Source organism: Camelus dromedarius, chromosome 16, assembly GCF_036321535.1.
Source record: "Camelus dromedarius isolate mCamDro1 chromosome 16, mCamDro1.pat, whole genome shotgun sequence".
Taxonomy (NCBI): domain Eukaryota; kingdom Metazoa; phylum Chordata; class Mammalia; order Artiodactyla; family Camelidae; genus Camelus; species Camelus dromedarius.
The window spans coordinates 20,050,546-20,077,292 of NC_087451.1; the positions used below are offsets into that span (position 1 = coordinate 20,050,546).

Sequence of the window (26,747 nt, forward strand, 5' to 3'; positions counted from 1 at the left end):
CCTGCTCCCTGGGCTGCCCCCACTTACCCCGCACCCACAGGGCTGGCTTAATCTCCCTGAAGCAGTCCTGATCAAGTCACCGTCCAGCTCCAGACCTTCCCACAGCTGCCCACTGCCTACAGAATCAAGGTCCAAACAGTTCAGCCTGGTGTTCAAGGTCAGCCACGGTCTGGCCCCAGCCTACCTTTTTTTTTGCTTCATTCTTGTTTACCTACTTCTTCCAGCAAAGGGAGCCATGACTCTCCAGCTTTTCCTGTCTCTGGGCTTTCATTTACATGCATCATTTTATCTGAAATGGCCTCTACATTTCTGCACGTCTGGCCTTTACCCCGCTGGCCGCCCATAGCCTACTTATTAGTTGTAGGACTGTGAGCAAGTTATTTATACCCCGTGTCTGCACAAGATTGTTTCCAAAGACAGCCACAGCGATTGCTTCCGCCCTGCACGCCCTTTGCAATGTGACTTTGCCACTCATCCCATGTCAGTTTCCCTTCCACTTGAACCTGGGCTGGCTCTGTGACACTTGTGAGCCAACTGAACATGCTAGATGCGATGTGATGTGTTTGCACCCTGGGAAGTGGGCTGCTACATAAAGAAGTCCCAGCCGTCCTGTTAAGAGGAGTCACGTGAAGGACAACTGGAGGGCCCCAGTCATGGGACAAGGCCATCTGGATCCTCCAGCCGCAGCCGCAAGCCTGGCTAACTGTGGAGCAGAGAGGAGCGAGCTGTCCCTGCTGAGCCCTGCCTGAGTTCCTGACTCACCAGCTTGTAACCAAAGAAAATGATGGCTCTTTTAAGCCACTACATTTGGGGGTAGATTTCCGTGAAGCCACAGACAAATGCAACAGCCTCCTCACCTACAGAGTGGGGCTATTAATGGTTTCCTGCCTCACAGAAGGGCTGGGAGGATTAAACAAGTCAGTCTGTGTAAAGCACTTAGAACAGAGCTGGCACGTTGAAAGCACCCAATAAAGTTAGCTCCCACAACCGGAAATGACCTTGTTTAATTTTTTTACTCATCCCTGAAACCCCTCTCCCAGCTGTGCCCAGCATACAGTAGGCACCCAGTAAACACAGATGAACATCACATGTCCCATAAGCCTTTCCTGATGGCTGTCCACCAGAGGGACATTCTCCCTCCCCTGAGCCCCAGTGCACTTTATCAATGTCCCTCCTTCAGCCCTGAGCTCTGGCTGGTAGCCCTCTTTGTAGACTGTGAGCTCCTTGAAGACAATGGCCTTGCCCATAATACACGGGCGATACGTGTTTGTTGAATAAATGAATGAGTGAGGCATGGAGACAATGCCATCTGCCTTATCAGCCTAATCAGGCTTATTGTAATTTAAAAGAAGATGAATAAAGGACTCAGGCACCTCTGTGCTTCCTCTGGAGAAGCACGTCTAGCTGTACTTCTGCTGCCTCTGTGTCTTCTGGTCCCTTCTGTGAACTTTAACCTTTACGGCAGGAGAGAATCCAACACAGGGCCCTGGAGGAAGTCACCCTGTTCCCTGTCCCGAGAGCCAGTGACCTCGCAGGTATGGAAGTACAGGGTGTGACAAAACAGACCTGGGAAAGAACTGACGAGCCCTCGCTTGTGCCTGAAGTTCCACCTTGAGATGGAAAATAGCTGATTCCTAAGCCGTGATTCAATCAGACACCAGTTCAATGTCTGTAAGATTTGCATGGTCCAAAGAGACAACAGAATATGAAAGAGTGTAGGATTCCATTTGGTTCAAAGCTCTTTAGTTTTAGATAGAAATGGCTTGACAAGTCTTAAAAGCCAAAGATACAGAATTAAATTAAGTGGTAGAGTTTCCTGGTCGGGAATGTGACATCACTTAAATCTAGGAGTCCAACATACACATTCCAGTGTCCACAGCAGCACTGTTTACAACAGCCAAGACATGGAAACAGCCTAAATGTCCATCAACAGATGACTGCATAAAGAAGATGTGGTATAGATATACAATGGAATATTACTCAGCCATAAAAAGAACGAAATAATGCCATTTGCAGCAACATGGATGGACCTAGAGATTATCATATTAAGTGAAGTTAAACAGAGAAAGACAAATATCATGATGTCACTTATATGTGGAATCTAAAAAAAAAAAAATACAAATTTTACTTACAAACCAGAAATAGATTCACAGACAGAAAATAAACTGTGGTTACCAGCAGGAAGGAGGGGAGGGATTAGGAGTTTGGAATTAACATATTACTATATATAAAATAAATAAACAACAAGGACCTACTGTATAGCACAGGGAACTATACACAATTTCTTGTAATGAGCTGTAATGGAAAAGAAACTGAAAAAATGTATATGTATAACTGAATCGCTTTGCTGTACACCTGAAACTAACATTTTAAATTGACTACAATTCAATAAAAAATAAGAATAAAAAAAATAATGCGTTAAAAAAAAAATCTAGGCATCCTAGGCCATGTGGCACCTCCTCTGAAGCATGGGGTCATTGACACAACAATGGCAGGGAAGAGAAAAATGTTCTGTAATCTCAGAAGAGTTAAGAAGGCAGCCCCCCAAACAGTGTGATATGAATATTGTAGCTTCCTTGGTGAGTGAGCAAATTTAAAGATTTAAGTATAGAAAGTTTACAGGAATCCAAATCATGGTATTAATGTTTTTATGTAAAAGAATCTGTACACATTTGGTATTTACGTATTTATAGCTCAATAGGATTCATCCTATTTAGAGTAAAAATCTTGAAATTCCAACTGAAAATCGGTAGGAATGTAATGGATTCAAATTTATAATTTTAAACTGAAAACTCCTTAAACTCACATATATTGTATTGGAACATTTAAGAGACCTCAAAGTTCACCATATTTATAGGTTTAATTTATTGGAAGAATAATTTATATTTAAATACTTGGAAAGGTTCTGTTTGTTAATTCAGGCCATTTAGGTACATAAAAGAAACTGAATACAATAAAATGTTTAAATGCGATTTAAAATGTTGAAGGGAGTCTAACTTTGTAACTGGAATCAAATATTCAAAATCCTTTCAAAAGCAATCATGAAAATATGTTGAGCACAAATAGAATATGATTTGTAAGCTGAAGCCTAGGGAAGAACCAGGGTTTTGAATTGCAATTTCAATAAGTTAAATATTAATTTTAAAAGTCAGTGAAACCTCTGAACCATCTTTGTCTAGAAAATGAGATTTATGGTAATACATGCCTTGCAGGATTGCTGAGGATTAAATGGGACACCAGGTTTAGTGTATTTGGCACCAGGACCGGTACACGGTAAGCCTTCGATAGGACATGTCAGCAAATATTAGTATTATTAGCTCTTTCTTAAAAGAGAGTATTAAAATGTTCTGAGATAAGAGGGATGTTCTAAGATACAGGATGTGACCCAGGACACAGGTAATCCCGGTGGCAGGGGTAAGAAATCCACCACACAGTCACCCTGGCTAGCAAGGCTCACTCTCATTTCGTCTGGGTCTCCCCCAGATGTGGCCGGCTTCTCCAGCAGGTGTGCAGGTCATTATCATTACCCCACCCAATGTCCCCTTTGCCAGTGCCCATGGGTGGCATTTCTCTCATTCATCCATCCCACAAACATCCACTGATGGATGGACCAGCTCCACTGATGTTGGTACCAGGCGTCGTTCTAGGCAGTGGGGATACTGCCGTGACCACGGGTGGAAACCCCTGCCCTCCTGGGGCTCACATTCCAATAGGGGAGATAGATGTTACACAAAGTCAACAAGTGAATAAAGCGATATGTTAGAAGACGACATGCTGACGGAGAAAACCCACAGGGCAAGGGAGTGGGAGTGCCGGGGCGGGGGTGCAGTTTTAGGATGGGTATTCATGGTAGACACCACTGAGAAGGGACATCTGAGCCATCTGAGCCAAGACTCTAAGGAGGTGAGAACGAATTCTGCACCCAGGGAATAGTCAGTGCAAAAGGTGGGAGAAGGCCTTGAAGATCCAAAGAACGTGGAGGAGGCTGGTGGGGCTGGACAGGGGTAAGCAAGGGGGAGGGGAGGAGATGAGGTCAGAGAGGTATGGGTGGGGTGGGGGGCCTGATGATGGGGGTCCTCAGGGCCTTCAGAAGGACTTTGGCTTTTACTCTGAATGAAGTGGAGAGCCACTGGGATATTCTGGGGACAACTGGAGAAATGTATGAACTGTATATTGGAAACAATTTAATCAATATTCAAATTCAGGGGTGTGATAACTCCTAATAAGGTGAAATAAAGTTCTTGGAGAGAGGAGGGTACAGCTCAGTGGTAGAGCCCATGCCTAGCGTGCACAAGGTCCTGGGTTCCATCCCCAGTGCCTCCACCATAAACAAACAAACAAAGTAAACCTAATTACCCCCACCAAAAAAAAAAAAAACTTAAGGGTCATTCTTCTTCAAAGAACCTTGCTAAAGTATTTAGAGCTAAAGGGTCATGACGTTTGCACCTTACTGTCAAACAATTAGGCAAAAAAGAAAAAAAAACTATTTGTAATAATAATAATTATCTATTACTGAGTAATAAATTAGGTCAAATTTAGAGGCATGAAATAAGATCACACACATTTTATGAGGGATTCTGAGATTACCACTGTTCATTTTTCAGTTCTTTAGTGTCTTCTAAAGTATATTAATTCAGTCTGTAATGTTAATTGAGCTCTGATCATGCTCAAGGTACTACGTTCAGAATTGTAGAGATCCAAAGATTAACATAGGTCCTTCCATGAAAGGATATATATGGATATCATTCACTTTATTCATTCAACAAACATTTAATGAGCACCTACTATGTGCCATGCACTGCTCTGGGCAAAAAAGACATATCTCTAAGTAAGACAGAAACTATGCTGGCTCTCCTGGAGCTTAAATTATAATGGCGCTAGTTAAACAATGAATAGATAAGAAAATTAAGTAGTAATTTAAAATTAAGTAGTAATTAAGTAGTGTTATAAAAAATACAAAGGGCTTATATACTAGAGAGTCATTGAGTGGCTACTTTAGATTGGGTTGTCAGCCAAGAAAGGGCTGAGAAAATGGGCTGAAAAAAAGAAACTCAACTGAAGAAGCCCAATGATATCCTTTTCTCACGTAATTCCTAAGGATCAAAACTCTGGGAGCAGCTTATCTGGGCGATCCTGGCTCTGGGTCCACCATGAAGTGTGGTCACGGTGTCGGCATCTGGCGGCTCATTTGAGGCTGGAGGATCCACGTGTAAGACCCGCTCCCGTGGCTGCTGGTGGGAGGCCTCAGCTCTTCCCCAGGTGGGCTTCTCCACAGGGCCGCTTGAGGGTCCTCACGGCATGGCGGTTGGCTTCCCCCAGATTGAATGACCCAGAGAGAGAGGAAGGAGGAAGCCGCAGTGCTTTTCCTGACCTAGTCTTAGAGGGCACCACCCTCACTTCTGCCATATTCTGTTCTTCAGAAGTGAGTCACGAAGTCCAGCCCACATTCAAAGGGAGGGGAACCAGCTCCAGCTCTCTGAAGAGCAGAGTATCAAAGAACCCTCTTTGTAAATGTCACACATGATTTGTTGTAATAATTATTATTATCCATATGGGTAACTCTGCTGAGACGTCCCACAGAGGAGAGGTAGAACACAGATCTTCCAATAACAACTGGTCCGCAGCTCTCTCTCTGATCAGAGGGCCGAGAGGGCATATGCAGGGAAGATTCTGGGGGGAAGGAAGAAGACTGGGCAAAAACAGCATGAGAACAACCTTAACCTCCTCCATCGTAACGGTTGCTGTTTTCAGGAAGGAAAAGGCTACCAGGAGTTACCTCCAAGGTTTCTGTGATTCCTTCCCTAAGGACGGGCTGGGCAGATGGTCAGGAGGTCATCCATCATCTTCAGCACCCGTCTCTGGTGCCTGGCACGTTGCACTCGGGTTCTGCAGGCACTCAGTAAATACTTGATGATACTGATGTTGAAAACTCTCACACATTTGTTCTCTGTTTATACGGCTGAATCTCCCTATCTGTGTATTCATGCCTGATGCTTGTTGTTTAGTTAAGGATCACAATTTTGATGAGAGACCAGCATCGTAGTCCCAGTGATGGTCTGTGGATTCATTCAACCACTAGAATCATAATGACAGAAAAGACTTAATACTCACTATGCCCCAGGTTCTGTTCTCAATGACATTCACATATTAATTGATTTAATCTTAAAGCAACCCCATGAGCTCCCACAATCTCCATGTCACAAGTGAAGATACAGAGGCACAGAAAGATTAAGAAACGTGCCCAAAGTGACAGAGTTCAGTCTTATTCTGAGAGTCTGCATTTAAAACCACTATGCTGGATTGTGTCTTAATTGCATAATTCCTCTTTCATGTTTTAAGATACCTAAATACAAGCAGGAGGTGGTACTTAAATCATGTATCAATAATTCATCGTAAGATCTGGGGAACTAGAAAGTCCAGGCAACACAGAATGCTAAGCAGGCAATGAACCTAGGAAATATGGGGGCCAAAGTTTTCAAACTGGATTCTGAAGCATCCCTGGCTTCCTGGGGTGTCCCAGGTTCTGCTTGTTGGGAGCAAGTGAGCTCTGTGGACCCTCATTACCCCAATTCAACCACAGCACCCCACTTGGATCTGTGGATCAGACTGTTTCTCTGCATATATCCAGGATTGCACGGACCACCGCAGCAGCTCCAGACTGTCAGTGAAATTTGTGGAAGATCTTGAAATAGACAAAAATATTACTGTTTCCTTTCCGTGGTGCCATGTCTAGAGGACCCTTCCGGGGTTACCTGATTCTAGAGGGGTTTGACCCTTCTGTTCTTTCCCTTTCTTCTTTACCATTTTGATACTCTGTAGAGACAGAAGTTAACTTATGGAGGTGATGCAAATGATTTCTGTTCATAGAAATTCAAATGAATTCTGTACAAGGAAGATGCAATTGACTTCTGCCCTGCGGTAGAGGTCATTTTTGCATCTATTAGCAAACCAGCGTCAGCATTCCAGATTGTCTCTCTAGGGGTCTGTTCTTTGGATTCTCCTCTGAACTGGGTTGGACGTCATACTAGTTCTCGCAATTGATGAGTTCGGTAAAATCTTTAAAACGGGTCCATTTTATTTGTATATAGAAGTCGTAATTCTACTTAAAAAAATTATCCTTTAGCAAGATGGTCTCTCTGCACACACTCTGGCCTCCTGCCTTTCTTGCACCCCATTTAATCCATTCTCCACACACGAGCCAAAGCCAAGGGCAAATCTCAGCATGCTCCTCCTCGGCTCAATACTGACCGGCTGTGCAGCCTGCTGACAGCTGAGTGGGTCTGGCTTCTGCTAAGACAACTGCGTGGCACCATCCTGAGACGGGCACCTTGCCTTGCACCGGATAGTGGGCAGCCTCCCAGGAAGGTGCTCCACCCAAGGGCCCCCCGATCAAGCCCGGATTTCACCAGCGGCACCCACAGACTCGCCTTCCGAGCTCAGGACAGAGACGGCTTGTGAGTTTTGTTTTGTTTTTCAGATTTACAGACCGACTCCCTTTCTCTTCCCCCAAACCTCATTCCCCAGCTCCTAGATTCTGTGCCAAACTGGCATTTCTGAGCCTGTCGCTATAAAACAGAAACCAAATAAACTTCTACTCAGAGCTCAACCTTTGGTCTCTTACTATTATTTTTTCTTAAATAAAATCCTCGAGCGCTCTTGAATCCCCTTAGGGTAAAACACAAGGCCCTTGGGAAGGCCTACCCAGAAGGCCCTGCAGGCTCCAGCCCCCTCCTGTCCTCAGTCTCTCTGCTCCAGTGACGCTGGCCTCCTGACTCACCCCTCCCAGACCCCGAGGCCCCCCACTTTGTGTTAGTACAGCCCTACTCCCCTTCCCCCGCCTCCTGCCCACCCTCGTCTGCCTAAATAAAACACCCATTCACCCTCCCAGTCTCTCCCTAAACATTACATAGCTTCTGCAGAACGACTTGGTTGGCTCCTCACCTCCATCTTCTTACACGAACCCAGCACCCAGCACTTCCCAACAGCCCGGCAGTGATAATTATTTAACTATTTATAAATACTGGTCTAAAGTCTCTCCTTCCCCCAAAACCATAAGCTCCAAGAAGCAGGAACCAGATCAATTGTTTCGTAATCTGTCCCCTCTGATTCTCTCAGGACCAGGCTCCCAGGAGGCACTCAGTAACACCATTATTTGTTGATTGACAGAGGGTTCTGAAGCCCAGGTGTGAGGGTCATGAAAGGCTGTCGGGATTGGCGGGGCACACGTGGTGGCTGTAAGTGAATTACGGGTGGGCTGGGATGGCTGCCTGGCCTCTAATCCATGGCTCAGCCCCCTTGCCTTGAGTCTGGGCACCCCGTAATCAGGTACTGTATTCATCAGTCTTGAACTGGCCTAGGCCATTGCTTCATCAAGTCCTGGTTTCCCTTCTGACAGTTCTCTGCCAGCTGGCCTTCTTTTGGCTTATTTGCCATTAATTGCTGAAATGAAAGTGTCCCCAGAGTATCTCAAAATGCAGTCATTTCAGACAGTTCAGCAGTCCTTCAAAAGGTTAAACAGTTACCATGGGGACCAGCAATTCCACTCTTAGATGGATCTATCTATCTATATATATACATACACATACATACATACATACATACATACACATACTCAAAGGAAATGAAAATCTATGTCCACAGAAAAACTGGTACAAGAATATTCAAAGCAGCATTATTCATAATAGCCAAAAAGTAAAAACAACCCAAATGTCCATCAACTGATGACTGGATTTATAAAATGTGGTAAATCCATACAATGGAATAGTATTCAGCCATCAAAAAGCAACGATGTGCTGATATACACTATGACATGGATGAACCCTGAAAACATGCTAAGTGAAAGAAGCCAAACACAAAAGACAACATAGTCTATGATTCCATTTATATGAAATGTCCAGAGTAGGCAAAGCCAGAGGACCAGAAAGTAGATTAGCAGTTGGGTCGAGCTGAGGCTTTGGGAGGGAAAAGGAATGACTGCTACTGGGTATGAGTTTTTGTGATCACAGGGGTGATGAAAATGTTCTCAGGCTGACTGTGTTGATGATCACACAACTCTGTCAATATACGAAAGGCCACTGAATCGCACACTTTAAATGAGTGAATTGTATGGTATATGAATTATATCCCAATAAGGCTGTTAATTAAAACAAAATGGCAGTATGTGCTAACCTTGTTGGGTTAAGATTCTTGGGAGAATCTACTAAAAGATACCCACTTTCTCCTGCCCCCGCCTCCACTCCCTTCATTCATGAAAAACCCATACATGCATGAATATAAAAGTTTCATAAAACATCAGGAGATTCCCAGATAGACTAAAGCCCATTTATCGCCTCCCTAAACAGTTATAAGCCCCAGGAGAACCCTGTCTTGATGAAACCATCGCTAGAAAATGTTAGGTCAGCAGCAAATCTGAAGTTTCTTTCCATCCACGCCTTGTCTTGGCCTTGGACCACTCTTGTCACAGTCCTGCCTAGCCTTCTCGCCCTCTTCCTCTTCAAGCTGACATCTTTTTTTTTTTTTTTTCTTTTGAGGTACATAACTGACGGACAACATTGTATTAGTTTCAGGGGTACAAAATAATGATCTGATATTTTCACATACTGCAAAATGATCATAATAAATGTAGTTAACACCCACAACCACACAGAGTCACAAGATTTTTTACTCTTGTGATGAGAACTGTTAAGATCTACGGTCTTAGCAACTTTCAAATGTGCACATACAAATGACGGTTGCCAGGCTGCACGTTACATCTCTGTTGACACCCTTTCTTGATCAGTGTGGTGTAGTTTAAGATGGCCTGCACGGCCCTCATGCCCGCGTATTTCTCCCCTGTGACACGGCAAAAGGAAGATGGGCTTGATCTCATCCCCTGAGCCCTTTAAAAGCAGAGTGCTCTCTGGATGGTATTGGAAGAGAAAGCCAGAGGGATTCAAACAGTGACAAGGACTCTGTTGCTGGTTTTGAAGATGGAGGACATTGCATATGATAAACAAGGCAAATGGCCTCCAGGAGCAGAGAGAGTGGCCCTGGGCTGACAGCCAGCAAGGAAATGGGGACCTCAGACCCACCGCTGCAAGGAATTCTGCCAAGTGCCTGAACAAGCTGGGAAGTAGATTCTTCCCTAAACTCCCCAGATAGCCCGGCCCGACCATCGTGTTGAGTTCAGCCCTGAGCAGAGAACCCAGGTGAGTCCACAGGGATTTCTGCCCTACGACTGAGAGACGTTAAGTGGGTTTGGTTCAAGTCTCTGAGTTTGCAGTACTCTGTAAGGACGAGCAGAGCCCTGGCACAATCCGTTTCACAGCACTATGCGGCTGGCTTTCCTTCGGATGGATGTTTCCAGACCCAGCTCATTTCCTCATAAAATTCCTAAAATGGTTATCTGCCCCTCCAGAAGGTGGAATCATCATGCTCTGATGCCTCTGAGCCTGGCTCTTACCATCCTCAACTCCGCCATCTGCTGGGGGAGCCTTCTCAATTTCAAAAAGGTAAAAGTTTCAAAGAGTTAAAGCTCGGAGGAACATTGGGCCATTGCAGGTGAGAAAAGTGGAGGTGGGTGCTCACCTCCCAGGGGAAGGAGCTGCCCGAGGCAGGGACCTCGTGGGACACCGCTCACCCCCCGCACCCTGCTGTGCACCCACGACACTGCTGATAGGTACTGCTGGACTGAAAGTCCTCGACCAGAGGGGCTGGCTCGGATGCCGGAGGGATGAACCCTGAGATGAGATGAGAAGGTTCTGGGGCCCCAGAAGCTTGATGAAAGTCTTGGATGGAAGATATGGGACCCCAGGCTGGAGTCTGAGAAAGGGGCCACAAGGGAGCAGGGTTCCGATGCTAATTCCACAGAAGCATGGACTCTAGCTACTCCAGACAGACAGACAGACATCACTCTGAAAGTTTTCAACCCTCTGTTCTAATCCCGTTCCTCACCAGCAGCTTTTGGACATGGAGTGCTGTTGTTCGGGGGCTGTGTGTGGCGTGGCATATGTGACGGACGTGGGGCCGTCCTACCTGGCTGCTGGCAGGAAGGGGTCTTTCACACCTCGACGCCCTATCCCCCCCCCCCCATTTTCTATCGGGAAGAGCTAACAGCATCAACAGTGAGTCCCTGAAGGTCTCCCCTCCTGCCTTCCTTTACCCATCAAACACCCAGAGCCCTACTTCCTGCCTTTACTGATGAGAACCATTCATTTCTGGAACCAATCAGTTATTTCTGCCTGAATGAGCTGGTGTCTCTTCTTGCTTGGAAAACTTCAATCGACTTAAGTCCATCTCTTTTCCCCCACTGGAACACTATCTCATGTATCTGAGAGCCCAGATCTCTCTCGATTGGGCAGTCTTGGGCTTCTTTATGTCCTGGGCCCGAGGTGAAAATGCTGAAAAGCTGGGGGGAGGAGTGAGGGTCTGTCCGTGGCAGCTGTCTGTCTGTCCCCGCTCTGAGGGGAAGCCCTCTCACTCAGGCTCATGAGAATCGCTAAATCATCTGGATTTGCTCTGCCCTTCTCTGCGGGTTTGGGAATGAGTCTGTGGGTCTGTGGCTTCGCGTGTCATCAAGAAATCTGCCTAGACCCACAGAATTGCTTCTGCCCCAGGGCTGGGCCCCTTTGGAAACCTGACAAATGCAAGGAGTAACAGAGTGAGTTAAACACACATGTGTAAACATGTGTGGGCTAGGATAAGCTTGTGTGTGATCACAGGAATTCTAAGTGTGACTTGTCACAATCCCTCATTTCAGTCAAGCAGGAAACTTGACACTCCAAGGGAGAGGAGCCAGAAAAGAGGAGGAGGAGGAGGAGGAGGAGGAGGAGGGAGGAAGGGAAGGAGGGAGAAGGCCTCTGACTCTCTGGTAAGAGCGTGGGGGCGGGGCTGAGGGTCCTCCACTCCCCCCTGACCCCCTACCCGCCCCGCCCCCGCAGCCTCCCAGGAAGTGTGTTCAGTCCTTACAGGCTGAACGTCTCAAACACCACCTCACAGATACAGCAGAACACGGTGGGGGATGTGTGTGTGGGGGGTTGGGGTAACCGTCTGCAGTACACCCTTTCCTGCCTCCCTGGACAGAGCTCCGGGGGCGCAAAGGTGAGGGGAAGCTATTTCAGAGGCACATCCTTCACTCACAACCCTATTTCTGGAGGGCCCTGACACCTCCTTCTGGTGGGAGGCTTCTCCCATCCCCTTCTGGGCACCAATCACCCCCAGAACTTGCCTGCCCTGGGTGTTCGAGATGACCTCTTCCCTTCTGAGTCCCCTAAACCAAGTCCCCCTAACACTGAACTCCTCTGCTGAGTTTATGATTACCATCTCTACCCAAAACTTGATCTCCTTTCTTGTCTGGCTTCAGTACCCCTCAGGATTGAGGAGGATCAATTGAAACCCAGCAGGACCCTGCGGGGCCTTCCCGGGTACAAAAGGCCCTCCGTGTACCCTGCTCCTTGTTTGTAGAAAAAAGGCTTTAGTCTCCTCGGCCTTCCCGAGTTCCAAAGAGCAGAATCCAGCAGTTAACGATTAGGACAAAGTCACAGGACCCCAAGCTCCTCCTGAAAGGACACAGATCACAATGTGATGCACATCTCTGAGCTGTTCTGCTAAGACCCCCACCAGGTGGAGGATGGAGACCACACGCTGACCACAGCACATCGACCCCAGACTGAATGGAACCAGAAGGTTGATGATTGAGATTCCCAAAATATCGCTCCGTTACCTCACCACCAACCAATCTGAAGAATGTCCACGAGCTGATCAGGCATCCTACGACCCTCTCCCCTCCCTCTGTCTTTATAAACCTTTCCCTGAAAGCCACTGGGGAGTTCTAAGCATGAGCTGCCTGCTTAGCGCCCTGCAAATAAACCCTTATTTTGCTGCAAACACTTGCGTTCGGTTTGGCTTTCCACGCAGCCAGCCCGGGAGCCCTTGCTCGGTCACAGTCCAATTCCCTTCCAGAGGGAAGTCCTTTTGGCCAGGGCCAGCCAGCTCCATCCCCTCCTTTCCCTCACCTGAAGCAGATAATGGTCGTGTGGAGGCCTGGGGACGGACGTAGCAGGTCAGCGAGGCTGCACTTCCTTGCCCCAAACTCCTTTCCCTGGGTGTTTCCAAGGAGGGGGTGGTCACAGACGCTCCCGCGGGGGGCTGGGAGGCTCACATGTGCTGCCCCACTCTGCCTGCTCCCCCCATCCTCCAGAGGCCGTGGCCCGTGGCGGCCCCTCCCTCCCCGGACCCTCCCGCAGCATCTCTGGCTCCTGGGCAGGTGTGGCTGCTCGAGGATCCGGGTCCCACTTCTGCAGATGCCCACCCCGCCAGGCTCAGGGCCAAGAGAGCTGCCGGGGGTCCCTGTCCAACCTTGTGAGCCCAGCTTGTGGGTGTGGATTCCGACTCGGTCTCCATCTCCCCCACTTTATGTCCATATTTCTTTCCCACCTACCTCCTACCCCTCCTTGGGCTTCAAGCTCCAGCATCAGACTAGAAGACAGCAGGTGTGCAGAGACCGCTGGACCGGTGCCCACGCTGCCTCAGGTCCCATCCCTGGGACAAAGCCGCTTCTCTACCCACGGCTCTGCCTCCCTTCTGCTGCGGCCGCTCCTCCGACTGCACGCCGACTACTCAGGTGGTGTTACTGACAGCTCCCACAGCACGTGTAGGAGCCCAGGTCCTCGAAAGTGGTTGGTTCACTCGAAAGGTTCTTGAACCTGAGCCCACATTGGAATCACCTGGAGGCCTTGTTAAAACCCAGAGGGCTAGGTCCACCCCCAGAGTTCCCGATGCTCAGGGCTAGGGTGGGGCCTGAGAATTTGCCTTTCTAATAAGTTCCCAGGGGATGTGGCTGCTGCTGCTGCAAGATGGCGAGGACAACGGGGAGGGGTGCCCCTGCCCACAGCGCTGCAGGCTCCCTTGTGGGTAACCGACTCCCCGCAGGCCCTCCGGGGTCACAGGGCCAAGTTGGACCCAGGGGCCTAGTCCAGGCCGGCTCCTCAGCCCACGCTGGAGGGCAAAGCAGCGGAGCCTCTGCCTCCTGGGGGCAGCCTGGCGAAGGGAGCAAAGGCCGGGGGCAGGCAGACCCAATGTGACCCCTGACATGGTCATCTGGAGCCAGTGTCCTCGGGCAAGTGTCCCGTTTGGTCATCCAGGGGTAATGGTGCCACACAGTTGTCACGGGGTTGATGTACATGAAATACATGCTCGAGAAAGCCTGCTCCCTCTGCCCGGACTCTGAGCTGCCTTTTGCCGTGGGTGATTCAAAACGGGTGGCTGAGTCTCTCACCATTAGGGCAAGACTTTACATTTGCCTCCACTCAGCTGAGTTTTGCTGGTTTTCAGCCAGCTTTGCAGCCTGCCACGGTGCTGTCGTCTGGCGGCCCGCCCCCTGCCCTGCCCTGGCCTTGCTGATACCACGTCGCCTGTTTCAGGGCTCACAGCGGGGCGGGAGAGCAGGGCTTCGTCCCAAGGTCAGGGAAGAAGGAGCTCCTAAGCCGCCACCTTTGGCACTCTGACCTGGGAAGCTGCCGCCCTAGCTTCTGGTGAGTCTTTGCACCCCAGCTGGATACATCAACTTAAAAAAATAACGGAGGTGCTAGAGGGAAGAAGGGTCCTGTGTACTCACCCACCGGCGTGTTGCCACGTGGATACTTCCTGTGTGAACTGCAAAGCCTGGGAGACACCAGACCTGGGCTGCCTACGTGACCAGCTCCAGGAGGGGGCGCTCTGGGGGCATCTCCCCTCAGTAGACCCTCTTCCCCGTGAATAAACCACCAAAGAGAGAGAGAACTGAGGAACAAACTTCTTACAGAATTTAATGTTTTCAGGGCTGGGCTGGGCAGAGGAAATAAACAGGGGTTTCACCAGCAGAAAAGCCCAGGGGTCCCAGAGAGCTGGATGGGGCTGACTGGACGGCAAGTCACCAGGAACTTACTCTGTCTCAGTCTCTGTCTCAGAACATTCCAGAACCATGGCTGCTCCTTAAACCCGAACTTGCTGTTGCTCCTTCTTCTTCACTTCTGCCCAGATGTCTGACAGGTCCTGGATAAACTGCTGGATCTAGCAAGGCCAAGGGACTGGAGTTAACCCCAGCCGGCAAAAGGCCACCCATTCAAAAACGGACCATGTCTGGGCGTAACCTGCCTGTAAGGAGTCACCATTCTCCTGTGACCGACTTCTTGAGGCCACTTTCCATCACTTGACATTTATTTTAGACGACAGGGAGAATCAGGCTTAGCAGACTAGAAGTGATAAACAGAAGTGGATCTGGGAACCCTAGAGGCAGACACAGTGAAAGGGTGAAGTACAGGCTGACAGTCTAACAACAGGGAGGCAGAGGGAGCTTTGAGCAGACTGAGCTAGGAGCGTTTAGCAGGAAGGGGTCAGCTGGTTTCCGGGCAGATAGCTTTCAGCACTTTAACAACCTTCAAGGCGGTCATTTACTTGAAACCCAGAATCGGTGCTCATTATGATAATCTTGAGTTATCAAGAGAAGTTTAAATTCTATTCACTAACTTCTGTTGTAACACACCACCCATACGACACAGTGGAAAGAACACAGCCTCCTAAATCAGAAGACATGGGGTCCCCCCAACCTAAATGTCCATCAACAGATGAATGGTTAAAGAAGATGTGGTATATATACACAATGAGAAGTTACTCAGCCATTAAAAAAAGAATGAAATAGTGCCATTTGCAGCAACATGGATGGACCTAGAGACTATCATACCAGGTGAAGTAAGTCAGACAGAGAAAGACAAATGACATATGATATCACTTACATGTGGAATCTAAAAAAAATAGTATAAACGAACCTACAAAACAGAGAAACAGACTCACATAGAAAACGAACTTACGATTACCAAAGGAGAAGGTGGGGGAGGAATAAATTGGGAGTATGGGATTAACAGACGCACACAACCACATATAAAATAAACAAGGATTTACTGTACAGCACAGGGAACAATATTCAATATCTTGTAATGAACCATAATGGAAAAGAATTGGAAAAAAGAATAGATATGCATATATAGGTATCACTGAAGCACTCTGCCATACACCTGAAGCGAACACACTATTATAAATCAACTATACTTCAATTAAAAAAAGGTAGACTTGGGGTCCTGATGCAGCTCTGGGGAAATCACTTCCTCCTTCTGGGACTCAGTTTCTTTCTCTTTAAAAAGGGAAGATGGAGAAAAGGTTGGCCTCGATGGCCTCTAAGATCTCAGTCCTAAAATGTTTCCTTTTTGGTAGTGTTCCCCAAGGTGGGGCTACCCAGACTGTCCAAAACTCTCAACGACCCCGTTAGTCGCTAATACTGTTACTATTACCAATATAATTCCTATTTCGCAAAAGAGGAAACAAAGAATCACTGAATTAAAGTAACTTTCCCAAGGTTACAGAGAAGACAGTCCAGTATTTCCCAAAGTATGTTTTTATAATACGTACCCTCAAAAGGGCTCTATGGTCAAGTAAGTGTTAGAAACTTAATGTCTTGGAGAGTCTCAGGGCAGAGCCAAAGCAAAGGCAGTGTGAAGTCCTGTATTTTAAAACCATCCAACTTCATTTAACTTAGATTTTTCTAAATTTTTTAGTCCACAGAGTCCTTTTATTCCCCCAGAAGAAACTTACTAGTATCTTGGAATTCTAGGATTTGCCAAATACGGTTTGGAAAATGCTGCTCCAAGCAGTTTGGGCTTTATTCAGAGATAATGCTGGGACTTCCACACGCAGTATATTGAATTCAAATGGTCTTGGCCTATTGCAGAGTCCCTTTTCCTAGGTGGTACCTTGCTCCCAGTTCTAGATTAATGGCCCCCTTCTGAAGCCCATGCTGAGAGTCTCCGGGTGGAGCGCAGCAATACGCCTCAGCCCACAGGTGATTCTGATTCTGTTAAAATTTGAGAACCACGACTCTGGGGGTGGTCCCTCCACTCAATCAATGAATAATCAACCTGGCTCAGTGGACCCAGCTGGCCAGGGACTCGGGCCTCCTCTTACCATGTCCAGCTGTTTGTGCGTGTCGTCCAGGGACACGAAGGTCGCCTCCTTCAGCTGCTTGCTCACGATCTGGAAGAGGTTCAGAGTTGCCATCTTAATGGTGCCAAGCAGGAGGGTCTTCTTGGCGGCTGTGTTCTGGATGTGTGCCCAACGAGATTCCTGGGGAGGGCATGAGGGCGGGGCGTGAGCACTGTGAGCGTGAGTGTGTGCGTGTGCGTGTGCCCTTCTCTCCCTCTGCGCCCGGAAGCCCCCGCCCCGCCCCGGGCGCTCACCCAGATGATGACGTCGCTGCGCGCGCGGTCGAAGCGCATCTGCAGGCGCGCCAGCTCGTTGTTGTGCTGCAGGATCTCGTCGTCCTTCTCCTCCTTGTAGCGCGCCAGCCGCGCCTTGGCGCGCTCGATCTTCTCCTGGCCCTCCTGCGCCGACTGCATGAGGTCGTGGTGCATGCTCACCAGCGTCTTGTAGCGCGCTATCACCTCGTGGATCTCTTCGAACTGCGGCGGGGGACTGGGGTCACTGCACCGCTGCCCCGGGGGCCCGACCCCACTCCAAGCCCCCAACTCCCAGCCTCGCTGCCTCTGCTTGGCAGGGAGGCCCTGGGCCAAGGACACAGGGCAGAGGCTGCGAGGCGTCCTTGGCGTCCCAATGCGCTCTTCCTGGGTTGGAATGGGCCGTGGGCCACGTGCTGGGGGCACGTGCAACTGAACCTGGTGTTCTCAGTCTTGATTGCTTGTTCGAATCACTTGTGAGCTTTACAAAGGACACCTGCGAGGCTCCACTCTCAGAGACCCAGATTTAAAAACCCTTCTGAAATTCCCCGAGCTGATCTAGGCTGAGAATTGATGGCAGCAGTGGGGGGTGAGAGGGTGCATTTTGAGATGCCTCCCATGCAATAAAGATCCTATTCAGCAGGAATGGCCCACGAACCACTTATAAGCCAGAAACTGCTAAATGCTAGGAGCAGAGCAGGAGATAAGGAAGCCAGACCCTGCTTTTGTGAGGCCTACGACTGGGCGTGGCGTGGAGAGAGGTCAGAGGAGTAGTCAGTTACAACACAGCTTGATAAGCCCTATCGGTGACTGGGGGATGGACTGCAGGAGACTGCTGGGGCGTATCTCCAGCACGGTGCTCTCTGGTATTCGTTCACCAATTGCGGTGGCCTCCCTCCAACCAGGGGCTGGAGAGGTTACAAGTGGGGCAGGTGGCCGGCCAGGCTCAGCTGCCTTCTCCGGTATGGTCCAGTGCCACGTCACTCTGGCCCTAACTTGCCGGCCCCACTCAGCAGAACAGAAGCCCTGCACCAACCCTTCTTTAGAAGGTGGTATGAGCACGACTTCCAAGATGCCAACTCACGTCCCCGGGGGTTTTATCAAAGTGTGCCTTCCAGCCACCCAGGGGACACTCCCTGAGCACTTTCTGCATCTCATGACTTTTCCAGCAATAGATTGGTGTTCCGGCAACTGCCCCGCTAGCCTTTCCTCAGATATATCCTCTGTAGGCAAGGGCCACTTAACACAGCATTAGAGATGGAAACAGGCAGAGAAGATGTCCTGGGAGAAGGGATGGCTAAAATGAGACCAGAGGTAAGAAGATGGCCAGGCAGGGGCAGGCGGGGGAAGGTGCAGAAGTCGTACAGGTAGAGGGAACAGCCTGGGTGAAGATGACAGGGTGTGCGGGGCAAGTTCAGGATGAGGAAGAGAGTGTCGCATGAATGGCCTGAGTTCAAGCTGGGGAGGGAGACATCTCCCTGGAGAAGGAAAAAAAGTGCCCAGTAAACCTTGAGGAGTGTGGAAGTCATCCGTTAAAGGAGCAAGCAGAGAGATCACTTACTGTCTGCACTTCTGAGAGATGCAACGGTCCACCACACTTAAAACCAATGGGCTACATCAGAGCAACTAGGACCACCTCTCTAAAACTCAGTGCTGATGTCAACAGGACTCAGGTGCCGACCTGGAGAGGCTCCCTCTGTCCAAAGATGGGACCCTTTGAACGTCAGTAAGAATAAGTGCAAAGGACTGAAACACAGCAAATGTGTTAAAAAAAAAAAAAAAAAGAGTTCACAGTGATACCAACAACATGGCAGGGCACTTCTGGAGGATGCTGGAGGACCAGTCATTATTCCGAAAACTGTAATAAAGAATCAAACATTTAACAAGCTTTTTCTTTAAGATCCATATGGTCATCAAATAGTTGATGAAGGGAAGATTCCCTTTATGAAGTCCTTTTCTGGATGGTGGTATTCTAGCTAATTCGTGAAGAAAGGGTCTCAGAACATTTCCAGCACCCTAGAAAGATCTTCAGCCCTGTTTTAGTCACTACCTGCCCCCGCCACTACTGAGGAAACCAGAACTGTGACTTCTGTCCCCAAAGATTCACGTCCCCTGTTTTTAAACGTGTCAGTGGAATCACACAGTATGTCCTCTTTTATGTCTGGTTTCCTCTGACCAGCAGAACAGTAACATCTGTGACACCTGAGAAACGTACCAGCCAAATGCAGCGTGGGGACTTTGTCTGGACCCTGGTTGGAGCAAACCATCCATACAAAAAGCATTTGTGCAATACCTGGGGGAATTTTAACGTCGACTGGATGCAAGCATGACAATGGTACTGTGCTGATGTGAAAAAGAGCTCTTTCGGAGTTATACACCGAAATACTTATGGGTGAAAAAAAAATACCCTTTGCTTTAAAATGGCAGAGATGGAGAGCTGACGATGAGTTGATAATTGTTGGAATTAGGTGGTGAGTAATGGGCATTCAATAGACTATTCTTTTTACTTTTGTGTATGTTTGAAATTTCCCCTAATACAAAGTTATTATTTTTTTAAATCATTTGATTGGGAGAAAGAAGCCATAAAAGGACATGGACATACTATTCATAGTTTGTGGACAATGTAATCTATTGTCACCAGTAATAAAAATAAGCATGAGAGTGAGAAATTAAAAATCTGGATACTGGTTACCTCTGAGGAGAGGAGGAGGATGGAGTTTGGAAGGGGGACCCACTGGGGTTTCCATGACCAGCTGTGTTTTATTTAAGAAAAGAGTCAAGTACAAATAGGGGGAAATATTAAGATTTGACGAAGCTGCGGTGAGTACTTGGGTGCTGCTATATATTGCTGTGTACTCTTCAGTACGCTTAAAATATTTTGAAAGAAATAGAGGAAGGAGGAAAGAGAGAGAAAGAAAGAGAAAGAGGTCACGCTGGCTGGAGGATGCCGGGCAGGCTGGTGGGCAGGAGTCAGGCCAAGCTGAACTCCAGGGGAGGTATCTCTGGTCTGGGTGAGGAAGGGGCAGGGGCTGGATTCCAGAAATACTTAGGAGGCAGAACAGACCAGATCTGCTGATTGATGGCTGTGGCGAGTGAGGGAGGAGGAGGAGGAATCAGGGATGAGGCCTGAGTTCTGGTGGGGCTGTGGGTGGGGGGCCGTGCCATTCACCAGTACGGGACCCACCAGCAGCAGGGCCGGCCGGAGGCGGGCAGGAAGCCATTGTGGACTCAATAAATTAGATGGAGGGGACTGCAGCTTAGGTGAGAGATCCAGGCCACCGAGAGCCGGGCCAGTCTCCTCAGTTCTAAGACACACCGTTGTCCAGCTCTAAATCTGAGTCATATCTCACCATTTATCTGCTGCTTTACTAGAGTAGTCCTCCCTCCTCCCACCCCCAGCCCAGTTACTAACGGGACAATTCACCAGACCGCAGGTAGAACCTTGGAATGGAATCTGGGACTCGTGCATAAATAAATCAGGTTAGTGGTTCTATATGGAAATTGCCAGGACTTTTTAAAAAGCTGTGCATCCTTTGTGTCCCAGTGGCCCCTACAGGACATGGATTCCCACCCAGAGGGCACAACTTATACTTCCCTCCACCCTGGTGAGGGGCCCTGCTGCTGTTCCCCGGGGTGCAGGGACCCAGGGTGGGGAGCTACTGACGTGGCACCATCCAGGGGAGGCCCGGGGAATCGCTCAGGGAAAAAGCAGAGGGTCTGGGACAAAGACCTCAGGGAGCTTTAAGGAAGGAGGGAGAAAGAGGAGCCTGAGGAGGAAGGGCCAGAGGCAGCAAGGAAGGAGGGGAAGGGGGGAGGAGTCCCAGAGGAAAAGGTACAGGTATGTTTCAAGGGAGGCATCCACGGTGTCAAATACTGCAGGAAGCGTGGGCAGAGGGCCAAGAGGTTCCCTCAACTCTGGTGACAAGGCAACTTGAGGAAGAGCAGTTGTCAGTGGCCTTGTGGGACCCACAGATGAGTGGTTAGAAGCAAAGGCTCTGCCACTTCTAAGCTGTGCAACCTTAAGCTGGTAACCTGACCTCTCTGAACCTCCACTTCCTCCTTGTAACAGGGTGAAATACTGGCTTTCCTCCCGGGTGAGCAAGCGGGCTGAGCGAGGCTTGGAGCACAGCACCCCGCCCAGGGCCCAGCACAGGCCAAGCACCCCTGCTCTGCGTGGGGCTGGTGTTTCTCCAGTTTCTCTCCCTCTGTCTCCCCATTTACTCTCAAGTAAACCAAAAAACACCAGGGGGGAGGGGAAGCAGGGAGAGTGTGGGTCACATCCAATGCAGGCAAAGCTGATCGTTTTGCCAAAACAGAGCCTCATTCTTCCAACACGCACGTGTAGACAGAAGCCATGTAGACAGGGACACAGATGTCACTCACAGACACAAAGATCCACCACCAGGCCCCCGACCCTCTCCCAGCTGCCCTCCTCGGCTGGAGGGGGTCTCCCTAGAGCAGGTGACCATCCCTGCGAGGGTCCCTAGCCTCCTCCCCTCTCCTGCCATAGCCTGGGCCCCCGGGGAAGAGGGGCTGGCGCTGAGGAAGGCACCCCCGCCATTCTCCCCGCACCTCCGAGTTCTCCACCACCTTCTCCAGGTACTTGTTGAAGATGGCGTATTCTTGCAGCTTGGCGCTCATCCGCTGGTGCTCCAGCCGCAGGGCCGCTATCTCCTGCTTGGCCTTGGCCAGCTCATGCACGCACTGCCTCTTGAGTTCTCGCTCCTTGTTGGCCTTCTTCAGGGCCCGAATCCGTTTCTGGTCGTTCTCCTGGGGCCGGGGAGGTGGTGCTGGTCAGGCACGGGCCCTGCCCTCCCTGGGGCCCAGGCCGGTGGGGCCCCCACAAGGCCTCGGTCCACCCCGAGGATGGTCAGGGCTGGCCAGGCCGCCCATGTCGGGGAGGAGGTGTAAGGAAGAGCATCCCCAGGGTTATCTGAAGCTGGTTGGGGGGGTTGCAGCGGACTGAGGTGGGCCAAGAACGCTGCGAGGGCAGAGGTTTAATCCAGCGTTGAAGGTGGCCTGGTGACAACAAACAGGAAGTGATTCTGATTCTGTGAGACCTGCGCTCTGGCCTTCCGAGAGTGGCCTGGGGAAGGGCTGGGGAGGCCCCACACTGCACTGGGCTCAGTGTCTGGAGAGAATGCCACCCGGGGAAGGCTGAGAAAGTCCGGAAGTGGGAGCAGGAACCCTTCTGACCAAGTTTCTGTCCCTATTCTTAGTGGCGGCCGGGTGTCATGGGGCAAAGTCCTGGACCCAGGCTTGGGAGGCCCGAATTTTCTCCCAGTTTGGTATTTGGTGCCTCAACTTCTCCCACTGTAGAAACGAGAGGCAGGAGCCACTCTCTTCCTCTCAAAAGCTGGAGCAATTGTGAGCTAGGAGCAGGCCTACTCCAGAGGGGCCAGGCCATTCTGGAGAGTATGCCCCTGGAGCGCGGCCTGGCCTCAGGCTGGGACAGGAGGAGGGGGTGCAGGCAATTCGATGTCCGGACAGAAAGACACGAGGCTTAGCTGGGCCGACCCCCTTCTCCTTCCGTCTGCAAAGCCCTCCTCCCAAGATTAGGGACGAACCTCTCACGCTGCATTTGTGTGACTCCTTTCCCCCTCCAGGGGCTCCTGTGAGTCACACGGACGGGAACGTGTGGTGGTGGCATCTGGGGAACGTGGAGGAAGGCGCTCTGCCCCGTGGGTGCAGGAGAGGACAGAAGGGCCCTAAACCAGTAGCTTTCAAGTCCGACTGTGCATTACAATCCCCCGGGGATACTTATAACAATGCAGTTGACTGGGCCCAACCTCAGGCCTGCTGAAAGCAAGGAGAGACGGGCTCCAGGGGTCCGTCCTTGTAAACCAACCCTCCAGGATTGTGAGGATTTGGAGAACCCCTCACCCTCCAGTCTCCTGCTACCCCAAGCACTCCACGAGCTTTCCTCTGGCCAGTAAGGACTGGATTTCTAGAGAATAAGGCCTGGCCCATCAGCCTCCTTTCCCAGCTGGTTTAGGCACAGAGAGGGACCAAAGATGCTTGAGAGCAGGGCTTCCCTGAAGGAAGAGTCCAGCGATTACCCCCAGGACTGGGCCAGCCCTCAGGGCTCAGCAAGTGTTGGCTGGAGCAGGTCTGGAGAAATCTGGATTTTAAAATGGTTACATCAGTCCTTAGGGATCTTCTCAGAATGGACTCTAGTGCCTGGTTCGTATATAGTTTGTTTTGTTTTGTTTTTTAATTTTTCTAATGGAGGTACTGGGGATTGAACCTAGGACCTCGTGCCTGCTAAGCACACATTCTACCACTGAGCTCTCCCCTGGTGCCTAGTTCTTACATGCCCTCTGCCTGGGCCTTCAGTGCCAGGGTGGAGGGGCAGAGTGAGCTCGGGGGACTAAAACCTGGTCTGACTCATCTTTGTATCCCCCAGTGCCTGGCCCTGACTGTGGCACATTCATTCATTCATCATCCATCATTCATTCACTCACCAGATAAACTGTACGTACCAGCTATGGACAAGAAAATAGGAAACAGCAATCTAGACGGGGCAGAGTCTGGCAGGGCAGCAGGAAATTATAAACAGGGCAGTGGGAGGGGCACATAACGGGGGAAGCTCCAGGCATTGCTGAGCACCAGGAGACTTCTAAGCCAGGGTGAGGCATCACAAAGTCTAGGGGAAGGAGGGAGGGGGAGGAGCCACTTGGCCAAGGGCAGCGTGTGGCTGCAGCAGGGCCCACCCCTTCATACCTGGATGAACTGCTCGAACTTCTGGATGTGGGCTTTCAGCTGGGCTTCCTTGATGCCCAGTTCCTCCCAGCGCAGGTTCAGTGTTTCCATTCTGCGCTGAAATGACTTGGGGTGGGGGGAGCAGAGAGGTCAAAAGGAGCCCTGCATGGGGACCAAGGGAGGCCCCAGCATCCCCTGCCCCAGAGCCTCTGTCCCCAGGTGCCTGCTTTCCACCCCACGTCCACATCTGGTTCAGAACAGAGCATCCCGGGACGCTGGTACCCCGAAATGTGGATCCTTTCTGTGCTCTGCAGAGGAAACAAAGGACCACTACCCAGGACTCCTGGCTCTAGCCAACACCACCCACAAAACAGAAGGCTGTCTTCAGGCTGTCCCTGGGCCCTGTGGCCCTTCTTGCCCTCCACCTGAGTCACTCACCTCCTTCTTCTGCTCCATAGCATGGTGCAGGATCTTGGCCTCCTTCTTCTTCTCCAGCAGCCGGATGGATGGGGAGTCTGACTGGTCCTCGATGCTGGGGAACTTCCTGCCCAAGACACAGGCAAGAGGGACCGTGGACTCTAAGCACATGGGCAGCCTGGGACCGGGAGGAACCCATGGAGATAGACACCCATGGGGAGGGAAGGGGTCCTCTCCTCCCCCATCTGAGTGGAAGGAATGGTGTGCTGAGAGGGAGAGGGGGCCTTGCTGGCAACTGGGAAGCATCTAGGGCCAGGCGGTGTGATGGGGTGGGTCAGTACTGGGTGATGTGGGGCGCTGGGCTATAGGAGTGGGGGGGCAGGCTGAAAGGTGGGGCGCGGGGTGGGCCCTCCAGCACTCACTGCAGCAGCTGCAGCAGCCGCTCCCCATACTGCAGCCGGAAGTACTCGGCCAGATCCTCCTCCTCCATGATGCCCAGGCTCATGGCAGCAGTGTCCTGACGGCCCGCAGCCGGATCTTCACAGTGAAACGGGGGGTGGTGGAGCCACAGGTGGCTCAGGTGGCTGGGCTCTTGCTTGTCTCCTCCTCCTCCTCCTTCTCAGGGTCCCACAGAAGGTAGGTGTCTGACAGACTTGGGGAAGACAGTTGGAGGCTGACGATCCGTGGCTCAGGATACTGTGTGGGGAGGGTGCTGGGAGACCTGGTTACCTAGCAACAGGTTTCCTGGTTCTGTAAACCGCAAGTGGAACCTAGACTTTGCCCTCTGACCCTTGTCCCCAGTGACCTCATTCTTGCTGGGGTCTGGCTCTCTCTGCTCCTGCAGTTCCTGGGCAGGAGCTCTTGGAAGAAGTGAGGCTCCATTAGATGCTGGTTCCCAGGGCTGGGAGGCAGGGTCTGGGTGTCCCTGGCTGAGAAAGGGGTTTTGGCAGAGGCATCCTTGTGAAGGAGCCCTGCCCTTGGGGCCTGCCTCCTGGACCCAGCTGTGTGTGTGAGGGTGAGGCAGGGGGCTGGGGCTGGGACAGGTGGGTAAGAAGTCAGGGACGGAAGGACAGAGGTGCTTATATGATGTGGGGTGGGGATGGACAGAGACACATGGGACCTGTGGGAAGATGGGAGAAGGCCTGAAGTTAGGGACCAAGTGGCGGGTGAAGGATGTGTAGGGGTGTGTGTTGGGAGGGGCTGGGGGTGGTGGGGCGGATAGGCAAGAAGCCTGGGGACTAAAGAGGCCATCCCTGGGAGACAGAGGACGCCCAGGAGGAGGCTTCTCAGAGGGTAAGAGACTCAGAGCCATGTTTTGAGGTTGGCGGAATATTAAAACATGAAATGTCAAAACGTGGTAACATAACTGTCGGATGTTTTACGTGTTTATTTTATGATGCCTGCCTGCCTGCCTTCATCCCGTCAGAGCATCGGGCCTGAGCTCATTTGGCCTGAGGTCCAGCGTCTAAATCTGAGACCCTGTGTGTGAGGCCGACGCCCTGAGGTCCCCGCCCGGAGGTGACGGCCGTGACCTCGAGCCGGCCGCTGCCCGGCACAGACTCCCGGACTGTTTGGTCCTCTCAGCTTCCCCTGTCCCCGCCGGCCGCGAGGCGTCGGTTCCCTGCGGGCCTGGGATGCGGAGCCAGGGTGCGGCTGGGGTCCGGAGCCTTGCAAGCCCACCCCGGGGCATTGCCGGTCCTCTGGCGCCCCCTGCTGGCCGCCCGAGTCTGCCCTCAATCCTGGCCCCGGAGCAGGAGGAGACGTGGTGGGGGGGGGCGCGGCCCACCCTTCCCTCTCCCATTTTCACCCCTCAGCCTCCGCTCCTGAGCTCGCCGCTTCCAGCCAGCCCGGCCGCCCAGCAGAGGCAGCAGGACACCCCCCACCCCGCCCAGAACGCACCCAGCCCCCACCCCCTCACTATCCCACCCCACCCCAAGCCCCACCAACCAGAGATGGTTCTTCACCCAGAGCACCTCCAAGAAACAGACCCAACACGGTGACAACAAGAGCTCCAGTAACGATTATAAGCTCCTCAAAGGAGTATGTTTCTCTCCTTGTTAATCCCTAGAGCCTGGCAGTCTGTTTGGGGTTCCCCCAACCTCCACCCCGGCCCTCCGCCTCCCCGGGGTGTGTAATGCCATTTCCAGAGGTGAGGAGGCGGCTCGCTGTTTCCCGAATCACCTGTTTGCCCTGGTATATCGACGCGTCCTTGGCTGCATCTATGAATCAGGTGGTCCAGGGCCAGGTTGGTGAATCGAGGCGGCTGCTAAGACATCACCGTGTTCCTGCCCCTGGAGCTCCTTCTGTTGCTTCCTCTGTACCTCTCACGAAAGTCGTGATCCATCCCGATCACAAACCACCATCCCTCCCTGGGGTCCCACTGCCTTT

The 26,747-nt window shown here is 50.9% G+C and overlaps 1 protein-coding gene across 1 annotated transcript; it reads right to left on the minus strand.

Annotated features, from left to right (window-relative positions):
* Positions 1-14,760: 14,760 nt before the first annotated feature.
* CCDC42 (coiled-coil domain containing 42) lies at positions 14,761-25,086 on the minus strand. Its single transcript, XM_010991762.3, has 7 exons — positions 24,782-25,086; positions 24,381-24,486; positions 23,964-24,068; positions 21,813-22,010; positions 17,244-17,465; positions 16,972-17,130; positions 14,761-15,027 (listed from the first exon to the last, which is right to left on the minus strand). The coding sequence occupies exons 1-7, from the start codon at positions 24,862-24,864 to the stop codon at positions 14,950-14,952; spliced, it is 951 nt and encodes a 316-aa protein (XP_010990064.1). The 5' UTR covers positions 24,865-25,086; the 3' UTR covers positions 14,761-14,949.
* Positions 25,087-26,747: the final 1,661 nt, after the last annotated feature.

Excerpts from the sequence above, each read along its gene's own strand:
- CCDC42 (XM_010991762.3), bottom strand. The coding sequence starts at position 24,864 with ATGAGCCTGGGCATCATGGAGGAGGAGGATCTGGCCGAGTACTTCCGG. Across the intron at positions 17,131-17,243 it reads GCAGCGACGTCATCATCTGG|GAATCTCGTTGGGCACACAT; the intron begins GTGAGCGCCCGG and ends TGCCCTCCCCAG. Across the intron at positions 15,028-16,971 it reads CGCACAAACAGCTGGACATG|ATCCAGCAGTTTATCCAGGA; the intron begins GTAAGAGGAGGC and ends TGGCCTTGCTAG.